Source organism: Papaver somniferum, chromosome 10 (genome assembly GCF_003573695.1).
Source record: "Papaver somniferum cultivar HN1 chromosome 10, ASM357369v1, whole genome shotgun sequence".
NCBI classification, from domain to species: Eukaryota; Viridiplantae; Streptophyta; class Magnoliopsida; order Ranunculales; family Papaveraceae; genus Papaver; species Papaver somniferum.
The window spans coordinates 79,135,578-79,159,135 of record NC_039367.1 but is presented as its reverse complement, the minus strand read 5'-3'; the positions used below and the strand labels follow the sequence as shown (position 1 = coordinate 79,159,135).

General features: G+C 35.7%; 2 protein-coding genes across 2 annotated transcripts; both read right to left on the bottom strand.

Moving 5' to 3' along the window:
• Positions 1 to 784: 784 nt before the first annotated feature.
• On the bottom strand, positions 785 to 3,408 carry LOC113315820. The gene is made up of 2 exons (XM_026564071.1): positions 3,196 to 3,408; positions 785 to 3,091 (listed from the first exon to the last, which is right to left on the bottom strand). The coding sequence occupies exons 1-2, from the start codon at positions 3,406 to 3,408 to the stop codon at positions 785 to 787; spliced, it is 2,520 nt and encodes an 839-aa protein (XP_026419856.1).
• Positions 3,409 to 22,436: 19,028 nt separating this feature from the next.
• Positions 22,437 to 23,179, bottom strand: LOC113319480 (monothiol glutaredoxin-S10-like). Its single transcript, XM_026567731.1, has one exon. The coding sequence runs from the start codon at positions 23,041 to 23,043 to the stop codon at positions 22,735 to 22,737; it is 309 nt and encodes a 102-aa protein (XP_026423516.1). The 5' UTR covers positions 23,044 to 23,179; the 3' UTR covers positions 22,437 to 22,734.
• Between the last annotated feature and the right edge of the window lie 379 nt (positions 23,180 to 23,558).

Here is a 23,558-nt window from a genome sequence, read left to right as displayed (position 1 = left end):
AAATCATCAATAATTTTCAACACATTGCTCACGCTATGAAGATCAGCTTTCATGAATAGTAAGCAATCATCTGTGAAAAATAAGTGTGATATGACAGGAGCTGTAGGAGCAATTTTTATCGCCTCAATGAGTTGTTTCTGTTCTGCATGAAATAATTGTCTGGAAAACGCCTCCATTACAATAATAAACAGGTAAGGTGAAAGGGGGTCACCTTGCCTGACTCCCCTTGTTGGTTTATATGTTGCACAAGGTGATCCATTCAAAAGTATCGAGATTTTTGTTGTAGAAATACACTGCATGACAAGATAACACCACTCAGGAGAGAATCCCATTTTGATCATCACATCTTGTAAGAACGACCATTCAAGCCTATCGAATGCTTTAGACATGTCGAGTTTAAGGGCCAGGTAATTTGTTTCTTCACGTTTGTCTTTCATTGTATGCATTATCTCTTGGGCCAAGTGGATGTTATCGGATATCTGCCTTCCTTGCACGTACGCTGCTTGGAGTGGTGATATTATTTTTCCCATAACTTTCTTCATTCGAGATGACATAATTTTGGAAATTATCTTATATGTGGTATTGCATAAAGCAATCGGCCGTAAATCTGATGGGAATTGCTTATTCTTTGTTTTGGGTATGAAAGAGATACTTGTGGCATTTAAACTCTTCAACAAGTATCCTGTATGGAAGAATTGTTGAACCATATTTATTACATCGCACCCACAATGTCCCAATGCGATTTGAAGAATCCTAGAGGAAAACCGTCTGGTTCAGGGGCCTTTCATGATTTCATTCCTTTCAGAGCTTTGTAGATTTCTGCTCCATCTGGTATGCGCGTTAACTCATTGTTGTCAGCCTCTGTGATTGCCTGTGGAATACATTGTAAGAAGTGATCATTCTTAACTGGAGAGAAGGTAGTGTGAAGCTTACCATAATGCTCAGTCAGTAAGTTCTCCAATTCCATTCTAGATGTACACCAGTTTCCATCTTCATCTTTTAAGGCCATGATATTGTTTCTAGATCTTCTTTTATTTGCCCTAGCATGATGGTGTTTAGTGTTTCTATCCATTTCTCGATAGTACTCATCCCTAGATTTTTGACCCCAAAATTCGTTTTGTATTTGGTGCCAATGTTCTATCTGATTTTCCAGAGCTAACACTTGACTCGTAGATGAACTGTTAGGACTCTCTTCTTGAATAACTTCCATCTGTTGGTGTAGAAGAAAGATATTACTCCGAATATTGCCAAACTGCTCCCTATTCCACTTTGAGACATATCTTCTAGTGATAACCATCTTTTGTGAGACCTTATAAGCATCTGAACCATTAATTGGATGATTCCACGCAGCTTCAATTTCTGGTTTTAGAGAATCATCCCTTTCATAACATTGGAAGTACTTCCAATTACGTTTTCTGTCACCATCATCATGTGAAGAATCGAGCATTATGGGGCAGTGATCCGAGCCATATTGCGGAAGATGAATTAATTTTGCGTCAGGAAAAGAGATATCCCATTCATCATTGGTGAGTGCTCTATCAAGTCTGGATCTTCGTATTCCCGTCCCATGTACATTAGAAGACCAAGTAAAATATTTTCCCGTATAACTCATATCATCCAGGCCAGCTTCTCGAATCAAACTGATGAAAGGTGCATCTCTTGAGGAAGAAGTATAAGACGGAGAAGAAGAAGAAGTAGTTCTGCTTATATTGTTAGAAGAAATTCTGTCCTCACTTTGGAAAATTAGATTCAGATCACCAATTATGACCCACGGTTGTTGAACTGAAGTACTTAAGTCTCTGATATATCTCCACTTCTTTTCTTTGTTATTAGGGTAAGGAGACCCATACATACAAGTGAGAAGCCATGTTGGCTTAGATGGATCGTCCTGCACTGAACAGTTAATAATCCAAGAGTCGCAGTTGATAATATTAAAAGAGAAGCCGTCCTTCCATAACAATATAATGCCTCCAGCTAAACCTCTTGAGGATATAAGTTTATGATTAGGGAAATTATAAGGTATGACTAGTTTAAGCATTTTAGCTTCTCCTAGTTTTTCCTCTGAGATGAAGATAACATCAGGGTTATACCTAGAAATAAGGTCCTTAAGATGATCTCTAGGTTTTTTGTCAGCAAAGCGCTGACAATTCCAAGCGATAATCCTCATATTTTCAATATCAAAACTATTCAAACTATTATGATGATAATGATTGATAGTAAGGGCAGTTCTAATATGGAAATACAAGAGACAAGTAGACTTACTAAAGTAGAAAGAATTAAAAGAACGAAGAACCAAATATAAATTTAAGTGCTTGTGGTTGATTACCTCAGTTGCATGGCTCTCTGGATTATGCATGAGATTCTTCCTTGCGTCAGTATATTGTTGTTGGCTCCCTCCAGTTTCGACCCCATCCATTACTTCAGGATGTGTGTTGTTGGAAATACCACTCATAGCTCCACCATGAACAGCTAAAATGGGACCATGAATTGACGGGTTTGAGTCATTGTCTTGAACAGGTTGATTTCTAGCTCTTTTTGTCATCCTTTCTTCTTCTGCTTCTGTCATATTATCCCCCTCCTTCTCATTCCTCATCGTTTCGTCTCCAGAATCTTTTCCTTTTTTCTCAGCAAATTCTTTGGATTTTTGATGCTCCTCATATTCTTCCACAGTCATTGCCCTTTCTCGTAATAACTCAACGACTTCTTCACAGATTGCATCATCATGGTCTATAATGTAACATTGGTCACACAAGCTATGAGGCTGTTTGAGCCAATGGTATCGAATCCACACCGGTTCTCCATGATTTGAATTCCACCATTCTCCTCTCTTCAAAGGCTCTGACAAATTGATTTCAATACGCGCAGTTATCATGTTTCCTGAGCGAGGTCTACAATTTTTCAGTACCGTAGAAATTTTCTTTCCCAGATCTTCTATCGCTTCATTCACCACAACTTCATCATGGTGTTCCAACAACAATCCTTTGAATTGTACACTCCAGGGTTGCTTCCTGAATACATAATCTGAATACGCCACCGCTGTTGTATATTCTTGTAGGGCTAGTAAGCATCTTTGAATATTCCATGGAGCTTTCTTAAGAACATCATTCTTATCTTTTTAAGTGTTAAACTTGAAAACAAACAAGTATTTTCCAACAATCATTGTTTCTCTTTTTTTTTGTAGTTTTTCCATAATACATTAAGTTCCTCTTTGATATCAGTAATTTCAGTATCATCTTTCTTAGTTATCAGCTTACCAATCAAACTGAAAGACCAAGCAGATGCAACAACATTTAGATTCCTTGCAGAACCTATAACAACTCTTGAAGATCTGATAGAGGTATCCTTCATTTTTTCAGTAATGGTTTTAATAGCAGTAGAGTTTTCACCAGTATTGTTGTTCGCTTCCATTGTGTTTGTGAAATACTTTTTGCTAGGGTTTATACTATAGAATGGGAAGAAGAAAGACCAGAGATTTGCTAGGATTTATACTATGAATCGAGCTAAGCATATATAAAAATTTAAGTTATTGGAGTCTCCTTGACTTTGCATGGTGTATTAAAACATGTTTTTTTATTTATTAATTACTAGTAAAGTCGATTTATTTATAAATTATTAAACACTTAAAAAAGATATTGAATCATATTGATATAAAATAATTAGTAAGTGAAGAGAAAGCGAAAGAGGGTAATTGAAAGGTAAATATTAGTATTGGAACAGAGGGAGTATGATGGTGTGTACAAATAGAAATGGAAGAAAAAAAATGATACCTCTTACCGCTACCACATGAGATTTGTATAGAGTTTGCAAATCATATTATCTCGCAACCTAAAAATCCTAAGCAAAAAAAATTAAGTTATTGGAGTCTTCTTGACTTTGCGCACAGTATTAAAATTGGTTTTTATTGGTTAGTTACCAGCAAAGCCAATTTATTTATAAACTATTAATTACTTAAAAGAAGATATTGAATTATCGATACAAAATTACAAATAATTAGAAAATGAAGAGAAAGTGAAAAAGAGTTATTGAAAAGTAAATATTAATATTGGAACGCCTTGATAATTACCAAAAGTTTCATACAGTAATATCGTACGAACTATCTGTAAATAAATACAGATAGTCGTCAATTAAAGTATCGTTATTGAGTACATTATAGTGTCATATTTGACTACAATGGTAGAGTGACTGAATACTTATGATACTATATATTACTACGAACAAGATCTAGGCATAAAACTCTAGTTAAACATCTATTTTTTTCGCCATATGTGCGGACAAATTGCACAACGGGGTATTTACGTAACTCCAAACTCGAGTGATCAGAACAGTACTGGTACGTATCGTGAGTACTTACCTAGCCTTCTGATTTTGCGCTTTGTTAATGGCACATTATTGATATAAATAGATAAACTGATGATTGATATAGGTGAAGTCGATGAATGCAACCGGCCTGATATATAGAACTCTGTGTAGGCGTCCGATAGAGTAGTGTTTAACCAAGCATATGCATTTCTAAAGCCACATGGCACCGGCACATTTGAGAAGTGGTTTGAGTGTGCCATTGAGATGAAGATTGAAGAGTCATGACTTCATTGGGTCCACCAATGAGCTCACGACCAATGAATACGGCTGGTACAGTTGGTCTACGACCTAATAATGTCAGTAACACCAATTCGATTTCAGTTCCTTTTGGGTCTTGGTCAAGTTCATGAACCACAGGGCTCACTCCGAGCTCGTTGAATAGACTCTTGATTGTATGACACATGCAACATGTTGTCTTGCTGAAGATTACAACTGCGTGTTGTGATGACAAAGTCCTTACCATCTCCATTGCTGCTAGCTCTTACAATTTGATCAACTTCGCAGAGAAAACTTCCACTTAACAAGTAGGTTAAAATGCAGAACATATAAGATAAACGAAACACTGGTAGTAATATTAAAACAGAATTTCGATTATTTTTTTTTAATGATGGGAATGCGGTGAAATGATTGAGAGAGTTTTGTAGAGAGAAATACTAGAAAGCTAGGGTTGTTTGTGATGAGTTGTGTGTTCCTATAATGACTTATATTTATAGCAGACGTTTGCATGGAGTTCATATCTCATGAAAATTAGAAAAAATGAGATAAATATTGTGAGAAAGGAAATAAAATAAAAAGCTAAAGCAAAAAAAGAAAAGAAAAAGAGAATTTTGGAATAGATATTTGACGAGTGGGGGGAATTCTACGAAGTTGCACCATGATATGATCATTTGTTTGATGTTGACTTGTAGTAGACAAACTGCCATGCATTCACTCTCCCTCAAACTAGAACATTGTTCCTGATGTGTTACATCATTTCAAGTGAGGAACAATTAGCTTGGCCTTACGTGAGACGTAACAGTATCTGCAAATGTCATTCTAGTGAAAGGGTAAAATAAATAACTGTTGATAATGCATGATAATTGAAAACTCAGTAGTCAGTAGCACACTAGCACCCCAATTTCATCTGAGCAGAATATTAGTAATTCAGCTAAGCTGAATACCCACGCAATAAAAATTTGAGAATTTATGTGATGCAAAGATGGTGTACGTCATTCATTTTCATTGACCATCTCTGGAAGATGACTAGAATTCGATCGACGTTTTAGCTCCTACTTTAAATCTGCTTCACAAGTGGGTGTAAAAAGGAAAAGCAATTGCAGAGAGAATATAGAGAGATAAATCCAGGATATTTTTCTTGAAGACGTAGTTTGTAATGAAAACAATAGGCCGACGAAGATTTGACGATAATGGTGAACACACTACTATAACATCTCCAAGATGCAATATTCTCCATGCTAGCTGGCCAGTATACAGTCTTGATAGTCATTTTTCTTCAAATGTACGTACATTTGAAGAAAGTAGAATCAATCGATCAAAGTGATATTTGACATATTATTCTGAATAGACAACACTGTTTGTGATAGTTACCTTAATCGAATTAATTAATTGATATTTTCTCGTGCAATTGGTTTTATTTTTTTATATAAAGTCCGTACTTTTCTTCCTTCTGCGTTGATAAGAAGAAATATCCTATAGGAGCATCTGATAAGGATATCGTGTAGGACAAGATTGAAGCAGCTTTTCATTCCCAATTGATCTGCTATCAATCTTCCTCTTCTCTACTTTATCAATTGTAAAATGACATCTAGTTAGATTAGAATCCAATTCAATCCATGCCAGACTAGATCGATCCAGCCAAATGGTTACGTAACAACGTGGGAAATATTTGGACTTCAAAAAATATATCTAAGACTATAAAAGTTTGTGCATTTTCTTTACCGGAGAAAAAAAAAAGAAAGAAGAAATTTGTGGATTTGGAACCGGCCAACGGGTATAATATCCCTCACTCGCAGCGCCCTTTTCAACAGGGAATCCGGTACCAGTTATCCATGGAACCCTACAAAGAAAGGGAAAGATTACAATCAAACAAAACCAATTCAAAAGTTTCTTGTATTTTTTGGTTGCCAAAGACCAAATTAGAGGTCGATTTCGAGCTTCCGACATATAAAAGCAAAGGCCGTATAATAGATTGATAATAACGTAGATTGTAATAGGTATTATAATCAAAGGGAATGGCCAAACAAGAACAGAGAAGCCAACATATTAAATTGTGACCTTCAGTACTATGTAAGCACAGGCCTAATTTGGACACAAAATTGGTTAAAAAGATCAAAATCAACAATTCCTGGGTGAAATGGATAGTTAGATTTCGATAATGTTTAAATGGACAAATATGTAAAAATAGGCAGGATATAACCAGTTTCATCGTGCCCATTTTCAAATATTTTTTCTTATTTTTAATTTACACAGGATGTATCCAGTTTCATCTTTACTATCTTTTAAATTTAAGTTAGGATGAAATCAGTTTCATCCTTACTATTCTTTTTTTTTTGTCATTTCACCCAAACTATTTTTTACTCGTTCATTTGAACCGTAATTTAAAAATATTTGGACAAATGACCCATTTTCCCTAATTTGGATTGTGTGATAAGCTAGTGATGCGCGGTATATCCAAATTGGGATACCACATGCATGAATGTAGTGATCAATATACTTCTGTTGAGTATCTACTTTTGGGAAGTATCAAATTCCAGTGGTTAATCTGAGCATATGTTGTTGGAATTAGGATTTTTATTAGAAAAGACTTCGATATCAACTAAAAAAGACATTTAGTTTATATTCAAGGTTTGAAAAACGGGTCACGATCATTGGATGTGATCGTTATAACGCGTTTTGATAGGTGTGAGTACGTTTCGGGAGAAAAACGCATTAATTAGGAAAAAACGCGTTTTTGTTACGTTGTTTTAAAATAACGAGCATTATAACGGTTAAATAAAAAATAAATAATTATAAGAAAATATTTTTATATTATTTTTAAAAAAACGGTTGTAACTGACGTGAAAACGGGAAAAATGGTCTAAAAAATTTGCGCTAAAATGTTATTTAGAAGGAAAAAACGTAAAATTCATTATTAGAAAAACATTTATAACATGCGTGAAAACGGTTATAACAGGTCTAAATAACACCGTTATTTCCTATTTATCGGTGATATATAGACACGGGTATCGGTGACCTTCACATACACACTACATAGGCTTGATTTTTTTAACGGCCGTTTTCTCGAAAACAACCGCCGTTTCAAACCTTGGTTATATTAGGCCATCACTCTTATCGTTAATTTGTTGCTACCACACAAAGTAATTTTTTAAAAGATAAAGATAAAAGCAGCAATGTATTGCAATAAGGAGAAAATACATCAAAGTCTTTATTAATTACAATCCCATCTATAAGCCTGGATTCCCACTTCTAAAGATTGGCTTGAGAAGAAGTAGACTTAGAATTACAAAAGCTAACTTATTCTCCCTAGCCCACTTGGCAAGATTGCCAGCATTAGTATTCAACCTTCTATGTAATGTAACATAAATCCATTTTTTTTTCTTTTTCTGACAAGCAAAAAAACAAATTATATTGAGAACGATAACAGTCAACAGAATAATGACTGCTACCAAAGATACAAAAAATTCAGACACAAATTAGTTTCAAACACAAATTAATTATTGACAATTACAACATCCCAATTACTAATTAGATTCTTTAAAGAGTAATCATCAAAAGCTTATAAGGTAAAGCACCCAATTGAAAAAAGTACATTTGATAGAAATTATCTACTGTTTTCATTTTCATTTTCTGTTTTTTTTTTTTTTTCCTTTCATAAAGCTGATGATTTCTTTCCTTCCAAATTGTCCATCAAATTGTAAAAAGAATGAGACTCGAGAGTTTTTTTTTTGTTTGACATTATACAACCCTTTTTATTTAGCTATTTCTCAAAGTGTTAGTTTAACACTGTCAGTCAAAACCCATTTTAAGCCAAAATTTCCAAACAAATAATTCCATAACTCTGTAGCTTCTTTGCAGTGGAGGAAAAAAGAATGCATATTCGTTTCTTTCCTTTCATTACACATCAAACATAAATTATGTTACACCTAGTAAAATTCCTGGTCACATTTTAGGGTCATACAAAATAGTTTTGTTTTCTACAAGCAACTCGAAGCCTCTCCCTCGTAAACTGGACTACCCTTTACAATTACTTTGAATATCTATAGTTATTCCCATCACAGTAGCCCCTCTAATTGCTTCTTTCATGGCGATGGATTATGCACAATCTGCACTTACTGTGAGACTCCAAAGAAAATAAATATCAATAATAATAATTTTGTTATCGCACACCTGAATAATGCGAACACCATGATGGCCCATCCCCCAACCCCCAAAAGTAGGAGTGAGCATTTCTGGTTCAATCATATTTTTGCAGGCGGGTATCCTAACTGCTCACTAATGGACTGGATGTAGATGCAATTTTCGGGATGCAACACAGTTGAATTGGATGCAGTTGCAGTCTTATACATCCACTGGACATCCACACCCGTTAAATTAAGGATATTTATGTTATAAAATTCGGGGTTAATTTGATAATTTTAGTAGTCCCCTATATAATCAACTTATCTCCTCATCATTTTCTTCCATCAAATTTTTAGGATTAATTTTTTTTTTGGTCAATCAACAAATTTCAATTCATTCAAATCAAAATAGTGATTACATGTTCGCTTGCAAGATTAACAAAAACATCAAAATACATAAAAAAAACATCAAGATAATCAAAACCCTAATACAAATAAGGATATCAACTACAAGTAGATTGCGAAGAGAAAGAGCAATAAACTGCAGAGATACCGAATTTTCGATTATGTATAAGGGAGAGATGATGGTGTATTCCGAAAATAATTCGGACCATTTGATTTGATTGTATTCTTCCATGATAAGAGATGCCCCTGAAAGGAAGGAGTGTTTTTCTCATAAACTTGTAGATCCAAATGAAATTGGATGCCTAAATTCCTAGAGTATGGATTCAAAGCGATTTCATGTTGAATCGTCGATGATTTTGAATCGAGAGTAGTAAGCCACGAACCATCCATGAAAGATTGAAGAACTCACCCCACAACAACGAAGAGAAATCGCCCCAAAATGTCGAAGAAACATATCGAAAGACACAAAAAATGATGTAGAAACATCTTATTGAATAAACTATTACCTAAAACTAGAAAAGAAAAAGAAATCCTTGCTCAGATCTGGCCCAAAAGGATCAAATCTGAGCAAGAAGGGAAGAGAAAAGAAAGAAGAAAGAGGAACGAAAAATCAAGAATTTCTTTTTTCTTGATTGGTTATTATTCAAGTCATTTTTGGTTGTTTGTTTTTCTGTTTTAAAGTTCTAACTATATAGGAAATCCAGTTGATCATCTGCATCCAATCCGTCCATCTGTGCATCCATTGGGTGTTGAAATGGATGCAACGCCAAATTTTAAATCCGTTATGTATTGGATTGGACGCGGATGATATATGAACCAGTTCGCAAACCTAGTTCAGTTGGGGACTATTCACGAACCGGTATGAGTTGAAATTTGAAACTTGGTTTTAAAGGCTAGCGGTTGACGAAGCCGGTTCAAGAAACGTGGTTAACTGAGTTTGGTAGTCTTGTAGGGTTGGGGAACCCGGTTCACAAACTATTGCACCCTGACTTGTGAACAAGCCTAACTGTTCACGAACCGCTGTACTAATTTAAGATTTTACTATATGCTCAAAGACTTATTTTTTTTTAAATATGTTTAGCATTACTAGAACTCTCTTAAACACTTCTAAGACTTAATTGAGCACTCAAACACTCATGTGTATGCATTATGATTAAATTTTTAGGTGTTTAAATGAACATCAAATTGCTTTAGTCTTTGATATATATGCCAAGCCGAACAATCATTATACATGGTTCCAGAACCGGTTGCTAGTGTTTATTCTTCTATTGTATTTTCAAGACCTAAATTGTTTGTCTGATTCTCAAGTTATCTTAGCTTGAATTTTAAGCAACCCATGGTCCTTGAAAATCAATAATTATAGATACTCTTTCAACTGGGAAAATCAATCCCTGACACTTTGTGTACTAGTTGATTCTAGAGTCGTCCTCTATAAACCTAGGTTTCCTCTGAGAAACATAATTAACTCTACGACTAAAAGACTTAACTTTGGGGATTCGTGAAGCCAGGTCCGACTATCTTTACCTTGATAGTTCGTGTATCCCAATCTTGCTTAAATGTTATCGAGGTTTTCGTAATCTTTTTCAGGCAAGATAGAGAGTAATCACAAAGTTCTCTTCGTATCAGACTTTGTGTTTCTTCAAGATAGATATATGAAAACTGATCTTAATTGATCTTTTGAAGATTGTTCTTGAGAGGTAGTTAAGAATATAAGATGCTCTTTGGGGTAGTAAGTTACAGATTTTTGAGGTTTGCTAGATTTGTCTATTGCAAACAGATTTCCTTACCTTGATGTTTTGATCTAAACGGAAATCAAATAGGCTTAACTGTTAGAGGAAGATTAGTATCAAAATTCTTCACTTAGGTTGAAGCAAATCTTAGGCTATAAAGGACGTCAACTAAGGGATTCATTTGCGTAGATCCTTGCAAGGCTAAAGAGACGTAAGGAGCGCGACTGTAACTGAATTTCTTGAAGGGTGTATTCGTTCTCAACTACATTCTAGTCCGAAGTTTGATATTAGGCTAGTGTCTGTAGCGACTTAGTACAGTTTGGTGTTCTAATCTGGACGAGGTCTCGATGTTTTTCTGCTATTGCGGTTCTCTCGTTAACAAAACTTCTGGTGCCTTGTGTTTTTTATTTTCTGCATTATACCATTTATCTTTATAATTGGATTCACATAGGTTTGTACGTATTCAGTCTAAGTAGATACATCCGATTAATTGTAATCGATTACGAGACTAGTTTCTTATATGATTCGTATCTTGAAAGATAGATTACAAGTTTAATTACTTGACAGAATTCCGATTAAATTATTTGGATACGCCCAGATTGATCTTGGATATTGATTTTTTAGATCGTCCAAGGACTCTGCTTAACAATCAGGTTCACGGACCTTGTGTCTATACACATACTGATTGAGTAGAGGTTAGAGATATAATCTCTATACATATGGTCAAGGATCATTCAGTTGGTATACTTGCAATAGTATTAAGTTTTATCCATACAGGTTGCCGAATTTTTTTTTTGGTGTGTACTTGGTACCCCTGCATTTTCGACGTCAAAAGTAGTATCATCCAACTTTCTTCTTATGCCGTTTCTACGATGTTAAAGTACTTATTGTTTGAACTGCAGTCGCGTACTGTCGTCTTCCAGATATGCAGTTGCGAAGATAATATCATGATTTTTATCGTATCTCACATGTTTCTCTTTTGTTGCACGAGACATGTTGGACATTTTCACCGGATCCAAAACTTGTGGTAACAGTCAGGGAAAAATGAAGATTAAGCTGTAGTAAAGTTTGAATGCTAGATGTATGTTAGGTTATGCAGGAAAGGAGGTGAAGAATGAAATGCCCTTCCCTACAACTGACAGTTGAGCAAGAAAGGGACTAGGCTGTCAATTCTCTGAAACTAACATGCCAAATGATAACCGGGCTTAAGATTTTATGGGTTGTATAGGCGGACAAATTTGACCGAGATTTAGAAATTAGAAAACAAGAGAAAGTTTGTAAAAGAGCCGAGACCTTTTCTTTCGGAGATATCTTCTTCTCTACTTTTTTTCTAGGATTTAGAGATGAAATGTTTTCTCCTTCTTCTTTTTATGAACTCCAAGAATATGAGTAGTTAATTCTATTATTGGTTAAAGATTAGTTTGATTTCACATAACATGATTTTGGTTAAATAAGTTAGTTTTGTCTCATAACATGATTTTGCTTGTTCAATTTAGTAGCTCGCATTCACATCTATTGCTAGTTTATGATTTACTTTACGCAAAAGTGATACTCCTTGAATAAAAGTAGCATAAATATGGTTATAAATTGTAGTGATATATCCTTGTAATCATATGTGAACCCTAAATTTTGTTAAATTAGATTAGTGCGCTTTCCACGTTCGGTTGCATTGATTAGACTAATTCATAAATCTTAATGCTATTCGAGAGTTAAACTTGTGTAGTTCTTTTACACTTAGTTTTTTTTCCTGTTAGAATTCATATTTGCATCTTTTGAAGTGTTTGTTGACAAGAGGATATTTTCGAGATATTCTTGCGATCAAGGTATCATAGGTCTTTTGATAGTGAGAGATTAAATATCAATTCTAATTATTAAGTCAAGAACATGTTTGTGAATGAAAATGAAATCCTTGGCCAATACTTCCATATAATTGATTTGCTCGTTTTATTTGCTTGTTTTTGCTTGCATGTTTTGCTTTTAGATAACTTTTAATTAGTTTAATAAAAATCAGAAAATTCCACCAGTTCTATATAAGTAATCGAAACATAGAACAAATGTGGGAACGATCCTTTCTTACCCTTTCTTCATAATAAATTATAAGTAGTGAGAAAGTAACATTAAATTTGACATGCAGACAACCACATCACATATGTATTTTATATGGTCAACCGTTGACTACTTAGACTATGAATCTTAACTGATGATTTGAGCGTAATTCATATTTCATAATAATGATGGATGAAACATGAAGTGCCTACTGAGACAACAATACACTTTGTGGACTATAGACGTTGAGTCTGATGGGTCACTAATGAGTAACATATCATTGTGCTAGACAGAGCAACAACAATATTAGGCCTGCTTGGATTGATAAGCATAGGTTTAATGAGATTGTCGGATCAATCATAAACCATTATGTTGATGTGTCAAGCATTTGACAGGAAGTCATATGAAGATGATCACAGAATGTTCATCCTCGATCAACATGTAATGATTAAGTAATGACAAGCAGAGAGATTATAATATTAAAATAATGGTTAAGATGAACCAACTAGGTGTTGGTTAATAAACCAATTGTTGATTGATGAACCAATTAAATACTGATAGCTGGATCAGTATGAAATACAAATTCCTCGAATATTGATAGTTGAATCAATATGAGAAATATTGGTTTGCATAGCAATTGATAGTTGAATTAATAAAATATCGATTAAAATATTAATAAAGTATTGGTAGCTGGACACAAAATTAAATGATTAATTAAAATATTGATTGCTGGATCAATATAAAAATTATTGATGTTTGAACCTGTTCAGAATTATGCTCTGCGGAGCATTAGGTTCAAAACCCTAATTTTGATCAATGGATCCATGAATGATTGAGTAAGAATCAACCAACAGATGAAAGGGTCCATTGGTGGGGATGGACTGACCATATGGCGCCCAAGTGCTTTACTGAGCATTCACCAAAGTCAATTGCCTAGCATTTGGTGAAAGGATGATTAATTAGTGTCTAACCATAATTAAAATTGAGCTCTGTAGAGCATAGGTAGTAAAACCTAATTATGGTAGAAAGAGGGACCGACCAAGGGGTGTCAGAACCGGCCATTGGTGTTAGTGGGACCAGCTACTGGTGCATGGATACTGGTCCAAGTTCTTGAAGATAGTTTAAACCAAATACGGACTTCATAGGATTAATTAGGTGATTAATCAATGAAGGAGGTGGGACCGACCTTTTGATAGCCAAGAACCGATCATGGCCGGCCATGGTGGTGCTTGTCCCACTTTTTTATTCGCGGACCAATCCTGAGAATTTTTATATTTTCTGATGGTTAGTCAGGCATTATTTAATATTTCCAGAAGAGTTTGATCTTGACTGAAACTCTTGATTTTGCTCGAAGGATGAAGCAGATTTTTGCTTGAAAGACCAGTATTTGGAAATATTAGAACAATATTATTTTAATATTGTTTATGGTGGAAAGTCATAATGGTGCGGGACCACTTGTTTTACAAACCACTTGGTCCTGGAGAAAGATTTGATAAGATAAGGAAAATCAAAAGAATTTGATTGAAAGAGGAAGTCCTTGAAAGAGAAAACCCATATAACAATAAAATATTAAGAAATAAAATAATAGGGAGTGGGGGACCGGCCATGGGACTGGCGGCCGACCGGTGGGCTCAGTCTCACACGATTTCCTTTTATTTTATTATATTTCTCTCTCTTCCTTTCCCCATTTTATTAGTCTTCCATATCCTTGTTCATCCATATTTTTGGATGCTCTTTGGGAGTGGTTCTAATCATTATATTTGTCCATTGCTAGTAGTTTTAATAATGAGTTAAAAATTACAGATAAATCTTAGGTCTCATTTTTTTTTTTTGTTGCATATTTCTTGTTTCATTTTCTTCTTAACGTCGGGACATCAGTATTATCTATGTGTAAGAGTGTTAATGTTGTTTGTGCTGATTTTCTGATATAATCAGAAAGGATCGCGGGTGATTCAGGACAGTGTTCTACAACAAATTAGAAGAGATGACGATGACACATGTCTTCTTAGAAAGATAGTCTTTATGGTGGCCAAAGTTACAACAGTTCTTCATCAAATATTTTAAGGTTTGGGTGGGTAGACTTTACTAGTTAGATAAAACAATTATTTTCAAATTATGCAAACTGAAATGGGTCTTGGGATTGTAAATGAGTAGGCTTCATGGTTTCTTTTTCATGAAAGACTTTTTAGGCGGTATTTGGAAACATAATATGTTTTGTACTATGTGGGGTGTGGGGATTAACTATTGAGTTGGTTGGACTTGTTCTTTCTTATTATTTTGGGATTGTACTTTGCGTACTTCTGTTCTGTCTAGGCTGGTATTGTCCGGTTTCACTTCATCCACATCCAACCACTTCATTACGGATTTCAAATTTGACATCTGCATCCAATCCAACATCCAACGGATTTGCATCCAATGGATGGACGACTTGGATACGGATAATCAAATTTGTATTCTTTATGATGTCAATGGCTTAATATGCAAGATCCTCTAACTTTCACATCAGTATAAGTTACTTTTCTACCATTCCCAATGCACCATTGGTGCATGCATACGTCAATTGACTTGATAGGAAGTATGAGCATCCAATGAATGAAATGCAACTTCCCTCATGGAGTATGGCAATAATCATCTCTTGCATCACCTTGCCGAGCCAGATGATATGAGTTGCCATAATGTCACAATCATCTCGCAATTAGATGATATGAGCGACAACATGCTGGACCATCAATGCCGCAACTTATTGCAGATGCCTATGTACTGAGAAGGGATCAAGCACAGACCGTAATTCATCCTCGTTGGTACAAGCAACTAAATCCACTCGTGTTGCAAGGCCAAATGGTCCTTTGCAAATGATGTAAAAAATGTATTTGTTATTAGATTCCTTTCTAATGTTAGTAGGTATTAGAACTTAGAAGGGTTTTCTCATTGGTTTGTTTTTGTCTATAGGTTTTCTATGGTGGTTCCAAATTTGGGTTTGGATATGTTGTTGCGGTTTTTCATCTTCAATGGGTAAACGCTACTATTTCTACTGACATGTATTGATAATGATTATGCAAACTATTAGATATTTATTCAAATTATTGTGAGGGGTTATATTTAGTGAGCATGTTGTGTTTTTCAATGGTGGCGTCCATCGTAGCAAGGTGGCTAGGGTTCCAACTCTTGAAGTTGTTTTTGGAGGTGGTTCTAATCTTTATATTTGTCCATTGCTGGTGGTTTTAATGGTGAGTTAGAAACCATGAATAAATCTTAGGGTCTCATCTCTTTTGCATATTTGTTACTGATGACAACTGCAAGATGCAACTTAGCTTATATAAAGACAACTCTCTTTATTGATGTTTAGAAAATATCTCAAAACTAAACACAAGCTCTAATCTTGCTCATATGATCAACCACAACTTTGGTGATCATATATATATAGGACTATGAATTCCTTTTCCTAGTCCTATTACCTTATTACATGTCTTTCCTTTTCTTAGAACTAGATGACTTCTAATTCCCTTAGGATTACATCAATTTCCTAATCTTGTCCTAACCATCTTGTTAGTGACTTCTATTTTGAAGTTAATCCAACATTCTCCCCCTTAAGCTTCAACTGTGCTTGTGAGAAATCTTGTACTCCTATTAATTTCCTCATTTCTTCAAACTTGATCCAAGCTAATGCCTTTTTCAATATATCTGCCTTCTGCTCAGTTCCAGGTATGTGTTCTACGTTAATGACCTCCTTTTCGATGCATTCTCGTATGAAATGATACCTTTTGTGAATGTGTTTCGTATTCCCATGAAACACTGGATTTTTAGTGAGTGCAATTGCAGACTTATTATCAATCTTGATAAGAACTTTTTCAGGTTCTCTTCCTTTGATTTCACCCAATAATTCTTGAAGCCATATTGATTGTTTAGCTGCTTCTGTTGCATCCATAAACTCAGCTTCACAGGATGAGAGGGCAACAATGTCTTGCTTCTGTGAACACCATGTAATAGGTGCTTCACCTAGATAAAATATATGACCAGTTGTACCTTTTCCATCATCTTGGTCAATATTATGACTGTTGTCACTATACCCAACAATTCCTTTTGATCCTCCTCAACCATACTTCAATCCATACATGATTGTTCCTTTTAGGTATCTTAATATTTGCTTCATGATGTCACCATGAGACTTGCGTGTACTTTGCATATAACGACTAGCTACTCCCACTGAGAAAGCCAAGTCTGGACTTGTGTGTAACAAGTATCTTAGGCATCCAACATTTCTTCTATAACTCGTTGAATCAATCTCTGCTTCTTCTTGTGCCTTTGAAACTTTAAGTCCAAACTCCATTGGTATCTTAGTTGGATTACAAGTTTCAAGTCCTGCTTCTTTCAGAATTCTCCTTGCATAAGCTTCTTGTTTAATCTGAATCCCATCTACTCCTTGATGGACTTCTATGCCAAGGTAATAAGTGAGTTTTCCGAGGTCTGACATCTCAAACTTTGATGACATTTCTCTCTTGAACTCATTGATCACCTTAAGGGAGTTGCCAGTCAAAAATAGATCATCTACATAGACTGCAATCACAAGAAGCGTTCCCTTTTCTTCTCTTCTGTATACAGAAGTTTCTTTAGAACACTTTATGAATCTCATTCCCTTTAAGATTTGATCTAACTTTGTATTCCAGGCTAGAGGAGCTTGTCTTAGACCATATAGAGATTTTGATAACTTATAAACCTTATGCTCTTGTCCTTTTACTTCAAAACCTTCTGGTTGTTCAACATACACATCTTCTCGCAATTCACCCTGTAAGAATGTTGTCTTAACGTCTAAGTGGTGAATTTCCCATGAGTTTGATGCTGCCTCTGCAATTAATAAGCGTATTGTTTCAATTCTAGCAACTGGTGCAAAAACTTTATCAAAATCTATGCCTGATTCTTGTACATATCCTTTAGCTACAAGCCTTGCTTTGTATTTATTGACAGTACCATCAGCATTCCGTCTTATTTTGAAGATCCACTTAAGACCAATCACTTTTACCCCACCTGGCTTATCAACTAGAAACCAAGTCTTGTTTCTGTTGATTGAAATAATTTCTTCTCTACATGCTTGTGTCCATTTAGTCGAGACCTTTGCTTCCTGAAAATTCCTTGGTTCATCATTAACAGAAAGTAGCATAATCTCACATTCTTCTGCAGCTTGAAGAACATAATCCTCCAGATACTGTGGCTTTTGTATCTGTCTTGTTGATTTTCGCAGTGGAATGGGTTGAGTTATTTCATCGATCTCTTCTTCTTTTTCTTCTTCTTCTTCTTCTTCTTCTTCTTCTTCTTCTTCTTTTTCTTCTTCTACTACTTCTTCGTTATTCTCAGTGTTTTCATTATTCTCTTCTTCTTCTTGATTAACATCATTGTTTCCATTGGTATTGATGATTATGGGTCCTTCGCCTTCATCAATTACTTGACCCCATCTCATGTGAAACATTCCTGGATCCCTACTTGATCCATCATTAGTTTCTTTCCAGTTCCAGTTTGCTTTTTCATCGAATACCACATCTCGACTCACTATTAATCTTTTCGTTGTTGGATTGAATAATCTGTAAGCTTTGGATCCAGGCTCAATTCCTAGATGCACAAGAGTCTGAGATCGATCATCCAGTTTCTTAAGAGTTGCAGAATCAACTTTTGCGTATGCTTTGCAACCAAACACTCTTAAATGATATATGTTTGGTTTTCTCTTTCGCAAACTTTCATATGGAGTCATGTCTTTCAGAGCTTTCGTAGGTATCATGTTTATTAGGTATGTGGAGTGTCGTACAACTTCTCCTCATAGATAATTAGGTACCTGCATAACTTTTAACGAACTTCTCGTCATCTCTATTAGAGTTCGGTTTCTTCTCTCCACCACTCCGTTTTGTTGTGGTGTAATAAGACCACATAAATCAGCATGAAGAATCTCTAATGGCTTTGAGGCTCTGAATGTTGTTGCTTTTGGAAAACCTTGACGCGTTTATTTCCCAACTAAACATGATTCACAAATCCTTGATTCATCGTTTATCTGTGGTAGCCCTCGAACCATCTTGTTCTGAGACATTGCCTTTAAAGTTCTAAAGCTTATGTGTCCTAATCTTGCATGCCACTTCCATGTCTGATCTTCCAGTCTCATATTCAGACACAATGGTCTTCCAATCATGAGACTTATCTTGTAGAGTCTATTCTGTGAGCGTGAGACTCTAACTAAAAGTCTTCCACCTGGGTCATAATCTTGTCGCATTCTAACATCACATCCAACTTCTGTAGCTTGTCCTAAACTTAGAATGTTGCTTTGTAAGTTTGGGATGAAGTAGATGTTTGTGACAAGCTTCCGTTCTCCGGTCTTGCTCTGAAATAGAATTGATCCTTTCCATTCAATTTCTACAGAAGATCCATCCCCAAACTTCACTTTTCCTTTGATTTTCTCGTTGAGTTCAGAGAAATAATGTTTCTTACCAGTCATGTGGTTGCTGGCTCCGTTATCTAAATACCAGATTCCTTCTTCTCCATCCTTTGATTCGTAGTTCTTTGGTATTAGTTTCCCTTCGTTTAAGAATACAACTTCGTGCATGAAAAGAGTTGTATCTGCTTCCCTTGTTTCATTCTTATTTGCTTCTTCCATCTTTTGTATTCTTTCAGGGCATACAGAGGAGAAGTGTCCTGGTTTATCACATCTGTAACAAATAATGTTTGATCTATCCTTCTTTTCTTTCCCTTGGTTTTGATCATTCTGACTTGTTGTTTTATCTTGTGAGTTAAACCTTCCTCCCCTTCCTCGGCCTCTGTTTTACTCTACCACCTCTTCCACGACCTCTTCCTCTTGTCGCAGAGTTTTGTTGGTAAGAGTTTGTGTACAAGAGTTTTCCTTGAGTTTCTCCATTGTTTTCTTCATCAAGGATTCTCTCTTCATATGCTTTCAATCTTCCAATTATATCTTCATAGCTAGTCTTCTTTAAATCTAAGACTTGTTCGAGAGAAGCTATGATATGAATATACTTGGATCTTGGTAAACTATTGAGAAACTTCTTTACCAGTTTATCTTCATCAATGGATTGTCCAAGTGACGCAGATTTTGAGGCTATCTCTGATAGCTTTCCTGCAAAGCTATCAATAGTATCAGTGTCTTTCATCTTCATTCTTTCAAATTCAGACATTAAGGTTTGCAGACGGGCTTCTTTAACTCGATCAGCTCCGAGATTACGTGCCTTTATTACATCCCAAATTTTCTTTGAAGTTTCCTGTTCACCAACTTGTAGAACAAGACATTCTGGTATTGCTTGAATGATTAATCCAATGGCAACATTGTTTTTGTCTGGGTCCAATGTACCAGGATCAATTGTTTCCCAAACTTTGTAGATTTTCATCAGTACCTTCATTCTCATGGCCCATACTGTGTAGTTTGTGGCGTTGAGGATTGGAACTTGTATTGATGGTGGCGTGAACTGTTTTGCACCCACAATGGTGGTTTCGTTTTCCATGGCTCAGAAACAAGCTCTGATACCAATTAATGGAAACTGCAAGATCAAACTTAGCTTGTATAAAGACTACTCTCTTTATTGATGTTTAGAAAATCACTCAAAACTAAACACAAGCTCTAATCTTGCTCTTATGATCAACCACAATTTTGGTGATCATATTTATATAGAACTATGAATTCCTTTTCCTACTCCTATTACCTTATTACATGTCTTTCCTTTTCTTAGAACTAGATGATTTCTAATTCCCTTAGGATTACATCAATTTCCTAATCTTGTCATAACCAGCTTGTTAGTGACTTCTATGTTGAAGTTAATCCAACAATTACTTCATTTTTCTTTTGTGAAGTGGTGAAATCAGTATTATCTATGTGTAAGAGTGTTAATATTGTTTATGCTGATTTTCTAGTTGAATCAGGAAGGGTCGCAGGTGGTTTACGACAGTGTTCTATAACAAATTAGCAGAGATGACGATGACACCTGTCTTCTTAGAAAGGTAGTTTTAGTGGTGGCCAAAGTTACAACAGTTCTTCATCAAACAAATATTTTAAGGTTTGGGTGGGTAGACTTTACTAGACTTGGTTCACATAAAGCAATTATTTCTAAATTATACAAGCTGAAATAGGTCTTGGGCTTGTTAATGAGTGGGCTTCATGGGTCGTTTTTTTATGAAAGACCCTTTGGGTTGTATTTGGAAACATAGTATGCTATGTCTCTGTCTGTGGGGTGGCGGTTCTGAGTTTTGACTCTTGAGTTGGTTGGACTTGTTCTTCCTTCTCGTTTTGGGATTGTACTTTGCTTAATTCTGTTCCGTGACTGTGACTTCTGTCTTCGTGTAAGCGTTTTCAATGAATATGGCCATGTCCCATGAATATTTACTTTTGCCTATCAAAAGAGAAAGTGCAGTCCTCCTGGTCCATATTCACTTCATTATAGTTCTGATATATCAGACTCCGTCTTACGTGATTATCTTGGTTAAATTTCCGCATATGGATGGTGCAGGGAAACGGTGGGTTTCCTAGTTTAGGTTAAAGAAGGCGGGTAAATTCTAGAAGGTTCCGGAAAGGCTCCGTTAGGGAAACGTAGCTGGTTTAGGACAACTTCCATATATAAGATGGGTTTCCTAATTGACCATGGTTTCCTTGGGAACCAAGTTTGTGACTCTTATATAAGGAGGTTTAGGCTAAGTGTTTTAGTCATGAAATCCTCAATGTAAATCTCGTAGAGATGTGAGGGATTCATCCCATCTATTGAGGTGGTTATGTGAGAGACCTAATGGTGGAAGGAGTACATCATTATGGTGCTTATGGGATACTTATCGATGTTGGAAGATATGTCGTTATGGAGTATTCATATGGAGATGTTGGTAAGACGTCTTGTTGAGGAGAAGATCATCTTGGTGGTGCTGGATTAGATTATTGGTGTTGAGCTAAAGGCGTCCATGGTAATCTATGTCAGGGTGTGCAGAGAAGATCATCTCGTTGTGGTAGATAATATGGTAAACATTATCACGTATGGGTGAAGACACTACTTTGGATCTTATAGGGTGCTTGTGAGAGTTCTTGTGTTGGTCACGTTGTGGTGAGTCGATGGGTTGAAACAATCAATCAGTTGTGTAATTCTCAGTGGTGATTCTATAATGAATAAAGAGGTCGTAGCCGTTTGGTGGATGTAGACAATATTCACAATTGTGTATATTGTTGAACCACGTTAAATCCGTGAGTACTTTACTTCTTGTTGCTTTGTTTATGGCTTGCATCCGTGTGGTTATCTTTCTCTTCTTCTTATCCTAGATCGTAGTGAGGTTCATGGAGCAATCCGAAAGATCAAGTGTTTCTTGTTAGCTATTTTTGTTTCCGCAATATTAGCATGTAGATGGCTCTGAACCCCAACAGATGGAATATATATTTTACTGGTGTAAAACAAATATGCAAATACGGTCTTGTTGCTGGTATCTTGCAAGTTACTGAAATGAATTTTCTCGAAAAAGATCAACAAACTCAAATTGATAAATTCCTTAACATGCTTATGATCCATGAAGTCGAAATAGTACTTCCAAAAACTACTTTAACAAGTAGCGTCATCCTTAACATTAGTTACTTAAAAACCAAATACATTGTTCCATTGAAGACACACAATACATATACTTGTCGTAGGTATACGAGCAAAGCATAACCAAAATTCGTACTGATAGTTACTATTAGTTAAGCTCTATAGACTTTGTTCATATAACTCTTTTCCCGCACTTGCTAGCTACTCGATTAATTAGATCAAAACAGACTGATTGAAAAACCCATGGCACATGACGTTTGAAGTTATCAATCTTCCCCGTCAACATGGTATAAGAGCAGGAAAATTTGGTTTGATAATCAGTCAGAGCCAAATGGCTCCGGCTTCTTTGAGCATAGGGATTAAAGCACCACTGAGATGCAGGGACATGATAGTGTTGGTTGAGCTCACTAGTTTCCCTCCGATAAACACAGCTGGTACAGTAGGGTTACATCCAAGTCTTTGGAGTGCTTTCTCCATTTCTCGTCCTCTCGATTCTTCATCTAATTCATAAATGGCTGGACTCACACCAAGATCATAGAAAAGACTCTTGATAGCATGAGACATGCAACATGTACTCTTACTAAATATAACCACTGCCTTTTGTGATGCCAATTTCATTACCTTGTCCATTGCAACTCGAAATGTACCTAGTTACTGATCCGTATGGACGTGATGATCGAAAAGCTTGAGGATATTGAGATAGAACTTGAAAGAGAGAAATGTAATGGAAATAGGAGATGATGAAGTTGTTAGGGTACTTGTGATTGTGAGCTGTGTGTTTGTTGACTCAAGTGTTCCTCCATTGCCACTTATTTATAGTGAATGGGGTGAAGGTGGTGGGATTACATTTATCTAAATCACAATAATGTTTCGAAAAAGGATAATGTTCCGATTGGATAAATTTCGGTGGATACCAGAATTGCCCTTAAGTGACCCCTGGCCTTGTTTTTTTAAGATTAAACAATTTGTAGAATATGGGTATCAATCAACTTTTCCTTTTGGTTACGCGGAAATCTGTTGATTTCGAAAGATATTGATAAAATGGCCCCTTGTATTGCAAATAATCATATTGTCTTTTTAGCTTTTTAGCCGATGAATGGTTTCCTTATATGGGTTTTGTACTTGTTACATATTGACGTACATTC

What these genes read in the sequence shown, in the direction of transcription:
- LOC113315820 (XM_026564071.1), bottom strand. Translation starts at nt 3,408, where the DNA reads ATGGAAGCGAACAACAATACTGGTGAAAACTCTACTGCTATTAAAACC. An exon ending in ATATCAAAGAGGAACTTAAT is followed by an intron (nt 3,092 to 3,195) that starts GTATTATGGAAA and finishes GATGTTCTTAAG; the next exon opens with AAAGCTCCATGGAATATTCA.
- LOC113319480 (XM_026567731.1), bottom strand. Translation starts at nt 23,043, where the DNA reads ATGGACAAGGTAATGAAATTGGCATCACAAAAGGCAGTGGTTATATTT.